Genomic DNA, 7500 nt, shown 5'->3' with positions numbered 1-7500 from the left:
TTCTGAGACGTGACCTTTCTGGTAATTATCTCTCTTCTTCTTTCAGTCTGACCCACACAGCTCCATGTCAACTCACTCTCTCTCTCTCCCTCTCCCTCTCTCACTCTCTCGGAGTAAAGGGTGCAACACTGACCCCACATGGCCACAGAAAGAGTAGTCTGTGTGTGTGTCTTAGTTCAGCAGAGACATCATTAAGTGCAGACTATACTTTACATAAACTCATGTTTAATGACTGTCTTAGACAGTTATACCTTAATCATGTATATACCTGCTTGTGTCCTGATTCAAAAACATCGAGCCGTGTAATGTTAAAACAGTCAGGAATATGCAGAGCTGCATGACCTAATTGTAGATGAATTTCATGAGTCATAACTAAGAGAAGAGAAACTGATAGTTATGATTCAACAAATTTATATTACATTTGTAACATTTTCCCCTTGGAACATAACACGGTGTAGCATATTACCTTCACTCAGTCAGTCTTTAGGTTATGTTTATGACTTATACAGGCATACCGCTCTCAGGGCTCCCTGTGAATGAAAATCAATAATCCTATTGATCTAGACAAAGAATTGTCTATTGCGTATCATATAGGATTGAGAAGCTAAAGACTGAAAAATTCAAATTGTGATATTCTTCACGTCACTGAGTTTTAGAGACTGAGAAAATACTGAAGTTGATAAGAAAAAAAAAATAAATCTGAAACTCTATAGTGGCAACACAATACATCTTCATTCTTGACTGTTAGATGTTTTAATCTTAATTGTTATAATCTCATTTTATAACCCTGTGTGTCTTCCCTTAAACCGTACTGAACGAATAGAAAGCACAGGTTTACTCGTGTATCTGAACACGGTTTAAATGTTATGATGAGAGAAATGAAGGAGGGTCAGAGTGTGGTGCATTGCTCCCAGATTGGTAGTGTCTAAATAAGGCCCTGTCATACCCCGCAGACACTGAGACACCCCATGTCTCCAGCTTAGGCGGCAGAACAACCCTAGTTATTCGTAACCTTAAAGGGAATAGGGTTGTACAGTGCAACCAATACACCTCACGAAAGAAAACTACATTTCCCATAGAGAGACCGCCGCAGGATCGTAGATATCATACTATTTCTCAGCACATGCCTGCATGTTCTGCGTCTAATGCAAAATGCATTAAATGCATTTCTACCCATAAAAATTAGACATAGAAATATTAATGGGAGAAATATTAATGGCAGTTTTGTATACACATCATAAAAATAATTTCATACAAGCACAAGCACACACGCATAAAAACATACTTGAAGTTCTCTGGGTACTGGTTAATGGCCAGTGTGAGGGTATCCAAGGCATGCTGGTTGTGTTTCTGAGCGCTGAATAACAGGGCCAGTAGATGAAGGGAGTGCAGATCATCGCTACGCAGAGACAGAGCCAGCTGCAGGGGCTCCATGGCCGCAGACACCTGAGAAAACAAATGGATATCAGAGAAACGCTGGAGCCAAAATGGTGACGGGTCACAGAAAACTAATGAGAACGGGTGGATGTAAACACGTGTGCGAGTGGAGCTGTGATGATGGACAGCATGACAGGACTGGGGATTCCAAATGACATACCATATGGACAGAGAAAGTACGACAGAGAGACAGGGAGAGAGAGAGAGAGAGAGGAGAAGACATAGCATGCAATAACAAACAAGACATACTTAGAAGAGCAAATATTGTTGACAACTAAGAACTAATGCAATGAGGAAGCATGGCAGCTAGAATGAACAGAGAGGAGGTGAGTGTGTGTGTGTGTTTGTGTGTGTGTAAGACACCTGTCGCACAAGGGCAAGTTGAAGTGCAAGATAGAAGGCGATTTGAGGGTCCTGGGGATCCAGTGCATGTGCTCTGTGAGGATGGGAGAACACACACACACACACACACACACACACACACACACGCAAAAACAAACACGAAGACAAACGCATACATACAACGGTTAACATTTATCCATAAAACCTAACCTACGATCAGATCTCCCCTGACACAAACTAAGACGTCTGTATGTCAAGACAGAATCCCAAAACAATAAAACTCTATGGAGTCTACTGAGCAGTTTAGAGTGCACTCAAGCAAATGAGAAAACACAGTCTTGAAAACATAGATGAGCGTATGGAGACAGAGTGGAAAATAGAGGGAAACTGAAAGAGACAGAGACAGAAAGAGAAAGGGGAAGAGCAGAGAGGAGAAATCGAGTGTGACTGATTGTGATACATACTTCTGTAATGCCTGTAAAGCTTTTCTGTTCAGCTCGTCCTGTTCACCTTTCAGAGTTGCTGCAAACAGACATAATGGACACCATGGAATGAATGAAGATGAAGGAGAAGACGGGAGACAGGAGGGGAGGAGAGGAGAGGAGAGGAGAGGAAAGGGGAAAGGAGAGGAGAGGAGAGGAGAGGAGAGGAGAGGGGAAAGGAGAGGAGAAGGGAGAGGAGAGGAGAGGAGAGGAGAGGAGAGGAGAGGAGAGGAGAGGAGAGGAGAGGAGAGGAATGGGAGCTGGTTATTTATTGTTCAGAATTGATTTCAGTGATTCTTAAATAATAATACCGCTTATGGAACATACATATATGAATGAATGAATGAATGAATGAATGAATGAATGAATGAACGAAAACATTTTCAACATCTCAGCATATTCTGATCACTAAAGCTGTGCTCACCGTCTGATGCCTGAAGACTATAGCAGAGTCCTTTGGCCAGAACTGCTCTGGATAGAGACTCCCCAGCCTCATCTCCCAAAGTAATCACACTCTCAGCAAGGGCCTCTGCCTCCTCCAGCTGAGAGCAAAACACACACACACACACACACAAATACACACACAACACGCACACACGCACACGCACACGCTCACACACACACACACACACACATACACACACAACATGCACACGCACACACACACACACACACACACACACACACACACACACACACACACACACACACACACACACACACACACACAGAGAGAAGAGGTGATTAGATTGTTGCTTACACAGTGCTGAAGGGCAGACTAAACATGCAGTTTGCTGAAATATGGTGTTATGGATAGTTTGTTAAAGTGTAGTTTCCTGTTAAACAGAACAGAGAAACAAAGCTTCGTAATGAGCAAAGTGGATGCCTAATGATGCCCTTGGCTTTGACTAAAGGACAATCCACTGAGCAGAGAGGGTGGACAGACTCAAAGGGCCTGCTACTGAAGTAAATGTGTTTTATATATTTGTATAAGTGGTGTATTGAGACTGATGTGTTCATGCATGGAAACTAACTTGTACCCACAGATGAGTCAGTAAGTGACTCCATATATTAAAAAAAATGTGTTCGTTTCCTTTTTTTTTCGTAAAGATAACAACACTCTGACGTTCCCCTCCTGACCCAGCATGACCTGTTGATCTTGTCTGCACCTGTTTGCCTGTATGGTGGGGGAGCTTGGTTTTTCAGTACAGAGCAAGCAGTTTGATATGAGAGTATCATGTCACGTGACTTTAACGTTAGCACTGTGTGTACAACCAGGTTGGATGACCGCAGAGTTTACATTGTGAATAAAGCCACAGCTAGCAAAAGCAGGTCGTTCCATGGAAGTGTGGTTGCTGAGATAATCAAGAAATGAAAATCTAAAACGCGCTTAGGGACAAGTATAGAAAAGGCTGGAAAGACCTAGTCACGCATTATTTTGATTACAATAACTGGGGGAAGTGATTTTGAGGACTTTGGAAAAAAAGAGTGATTTTGGGGATCCATTTGGCAGAAGCTTCATTGACAAAGGCAGCTCAAAATACCCATGCTTAACAAGGAGCAGGGGTTAAGGTTACGTTGGAATGGAAATCTTGAGAGAAAAGACCTCATCAGACAAGGAGAACTCCTCAAAAGTGCCTACTCCTCGACTGTTTCGTCCGTCGACTTGGCTCAAAACGCTTAGAAACTCCACATGAACTCTGAATCAATCTAGGCCACGAAGAGGAGGTTTCGTCGTCAAAAACAATCGAGCAAAAACGTCAGGGTGAAGGATACTGTGGTTGGATACGGTGCATAATAAACCCTTATTCCATGTACAAATGAATGCTTGCGACTAAAGTAGAACGAGGAACACAGGCAGCAGTTTACTGAGCAATGGAAAAAAGTCATTTGGTTCAGTGAATCACCCTTCACCCTCTTCTAAACAAGCAGACATTTGCATGGGTGATGCATGCCAAAAGAAACCATGCAGAGCCCAGTGGCTTGTTTCCCATGGTGAAAGGTTCTAGCGGCTCTGTTATGTTGTGGGTTACATCGTCCTGGCATGGTTTGGATCCCTCAGATGGCCAGATAAACACCAATAAATACAGCCTTTTCTGAGCGATCAACAGCATCCTGCACTGAAACATCTCTCTCCTGATGGCAAACAGTCCCTTCTTGGATGAGAATGCCCATGTCCACGTGGCATGACGGGCCACCAAATGGTTTGATGAGGATGAAAACAAGGTAAACCTTATGCCACGGCCATCTAAGTCACCTGATCTCAACCCAGTAGAACCATTCTTGCCAAAGAATGGTATTACAGGCCTCAAACAGAGTTCCAGGCACTAAAATCCATGGCAAGGTATACTGAAGGGGTTTTGGCGGCTTGGGGCTGGGCCCGCATTCTGTTTAAGATACTTCATGTTTACTTCGTGTTTACTGGATTTTGGCCATTAGATGTTGATCTTCTCAGTGGTCTCTATCTCTGTTTCTTTGCTGACCACAGCTTTTCAAAGCAGAAGTGTTGTAATCTACTTACACTCGACTTCAAACGATGAGTGTTTGCATGTGTTTGTGTCATGTCCTGTGTATTTTATCTGTAGCTTTTGAATAACCCCCAACTCAGACCTTGAAAAAAAGGACATTTTAACAGAAACATCCAAAGTAATGCGAAAAATCACAATTTGACATGCAATGTAAAATTCTTATTCTTGATTGTGGTTTTTGAAACTGCTTGTTGTTCATATTTGCATATAATGATTTTTTTTGTTGAATAATTATATTTTTTCAGTTGGATGACACAGAAGTATGAGTATGTATTTGTGTGTGCGTGTGTGTGTGTGTGTGTCTGCTTTGGGTAATTTACCCAGTGTAGCTGGTTGATACAGACTTTGGCTGCCAGTAGGGGTGGCGTGGGATCCTGAGGTCTCATTCGGGCGCATTCTTTAAATACCGACACTGCACCTTCACTCTATACCAGAGACATGCAGTCAGTACACACACACACACACACACACACACACACACACACACACACACACCTCACACGGTATGACACAGTAACACAGAGACAGTGACACACACAGTTACACTGAAAATAGAAGAGGGTCTGGCACTGCTCTGACAGCCTGTCTTCCTTATACAGTGCAGCCTATTTCCAGCCTCTCTCATTGATCTACACTGTCACCTTAGTCACACTCTCATGATCCATGATCCATCCAGCTGCCTTTACACACGCACACATGTTCCTCTCTCTCTCTCTCTCTCTGTCTCTCCTCCCCCAGGCGCACACACACACACACACACACACACACACACACACACACACACACACACACACATTCTTAACATTTGTCTCTTCATGATGTGCATACCAGTACTGCCACTAGTCTACATGTCAGTCTGTGTGCATTCTAAGACACTGACCAATCCAAAAGTCTCTTCCACAGACTATCTGTCTCCAGCCAGTCGATCAGATTCATACAGAAATCATTAGAGATGGTATACATTAGAAATTCACACGACCTATGCATATTAAATATTCAACTGACTGTCCTGTTTCAAGAATTCAGTCTACTTAAATAGCCTTGTCAGAAAGCCTGAGGAACTATTATATTACCCAACACATGACTGATATTACCACATAAATCTATGAAATGAGACCAGAAAAAAAAACATATTCAAGCTTATGATGATTACAGCGGCGTTGTGTTTGTGTCGAGACAAACACCTTTTCATGTCTTCAGTCTCACCTTCCCACATGCCATGAGTGACAAGCCCAGCTGGTACCAGAGGTGAAACTCGTTGAAAGAGAACTTCATTGCTCGCTCCAGACACTGACAACAGACACACATAAAAACACACACACACACACACACACATGGTCACATGGTCAAACAAAAGACTTTACTCTCCCACCAACAGACTAACATGCATTAACAACACAAAACGAATTAAATATTCATAGTACGATAGTATAAAACATCCAGACATTGTTAATAGCGTTAATGTTTTATGATATCTATGAATTAGCTCACACTGTTCATTATTGAAATGTGCACCACACAAAAAGCAATGACATTATATCATAAAGGTGTACTAATGCTATTGCTGCATGACTAATGTTGTTAATTTAGAATCCTTAATTCTGTTATGAGTTTAGTGATAAAGGGATGTATAAAAACAGAACAAACAGTGATAATGAATTTGGATTTGAGGTAATGAATTCATAGAGACTACGACTCTATTCCACGTAACCTATGAAAAAATGAAAAGTCATGTTAGAGAGATAAGGCACTAGCTAAAAGGACATGAGATGTCCAATCAGGAAAAAAGCATCAACTATGTAAGACTGTAACCATAACAACAAGGTGAAATTTTATTGTATGCTTCACTTCAAAAGAAAAGTTTTGTTGAGTATTTTATGATATAGGTTGAAAATATGAATTTAAAGAAATAGCTTATTCCAGAAGCACTCATACAGCTCAAGACAATGAGCCTTTGGGGTGTTTTATTCATTGCTGTATTGAAGTTACAATTTTTGGTCAAAGGTTTGTGAAAATCATACAGTGTATGTATGTATGTATGTATGTATCTAGAGAACCATGTTAGTAAGGATGGACTAAAATGAGAGGAGGTTAAAGATGAAATGAACCGAGTGACAGGAACTGCGTTAGCATTCGCGACAGTGAAAGCACAATGCCTTTAGCTTCACCTGAGCATGCTAATGAGCGTTAACTCACAAGGCAGCACCTGGTCAAAAATGAGGAGAGCCTGTGGAGGCAAAGAAAAGTGTGACCGGGAAAATAGCTACAGAGAGAGAGAGAGAGAGAGAGAGAGAGAGAGAGAGAGAGAGAGAGAGAGAGAGAGAGAGAGGGAGAGAGAGAGAGAGAGAGAGACAGAGAGAGAGAGAGAGAGAGAGAGAGAGAGTGGGAGGGAGAGAGAGAGAGAGAGAGAGAGAGAGAGAGAAAGAGAGAGAGAGAGAGAGAGAGAGAGAGAGAGAGAGAGACAGAGAGAGAGAGAGAGAGAGAGAAAGAGAGAGAGAGAGAGAGAGAGAGAGAAAGAGAGAGAGAGAGAGAGAGAGAGAGAGAGAGAGACAGAGAGAGAGAGAGAGAGAGAGAGAGAGAGAGAGTGAGAGAGGGAGAGAGAGAGAGAGAGAGAGAGAGAGAGTGAGAGAGAGGGAGGGAGGAAGGGAAAGGAGCGTTTGAGATTCACAGCATCAACAGAAGAAAAAAAAAAAACCAGGAGAATACAGAAA

General features: G+C 42.2%; 1 protein-coding gene across 1 annotated transcript in view; it reads right to left on the bottom strand.

The window, feature by feature from the left end:
• Nucleotides 1-7500, bottom strand: part of ttc7a (tetratricopeptide repeat domain 7A) — a 27529-nt gene that overhangs the window by 9456 nt on the left and 10573 nt on the right. The window contains exons 10-15 of the mRNA XM_030771141.1: nucleotides 5996-6079; nucleotides 5110-5214; nucleotides 2686-2803; nucleotides 2244-2301; nucleotides 1801-1873; nucleotides 1286-1446 (exon numbers count right to left, since the gene is read on the bottom strand). Of these exons, the coding sequence (XP_030627001.1) occupies nucleotides 1286-1446; nucleotides 1801-1873; nucleotides 2244-2301; nucleotides 2686-2803; nucleotides 5110-5214; nucleotides 5996-6079 (599 nt within the window). The remainder of the gene's footprint in view (nucleotides 1-1285; nucleotides 1447-1800; nucleotides 1874-2243; nucleotides 2302-2685; nucleotides 2804-5109; nucleotides 5215-5995; nucleotides 6080-7500) is intronic.

The sequence above is a fragment of the Chanos chanos genome, chromosome 4, assembly GCF_902362185.1.
Source record: "Chanos chanos chromosome 4, fChaCha1.1, whole genome shotgun sequence".
NCBI classification, from domain to species: Eukaryota; Metazoa; Chordata; class Actinopteri; order Gonorynchiformes; family Chanidae; genus Chanos; species Chanos chanos.
The sequence above is the reverse complement of the archived record's forward strand: the minus strand, read 5'-3'. Positions and strand labels throughout refer to the sequence as shown.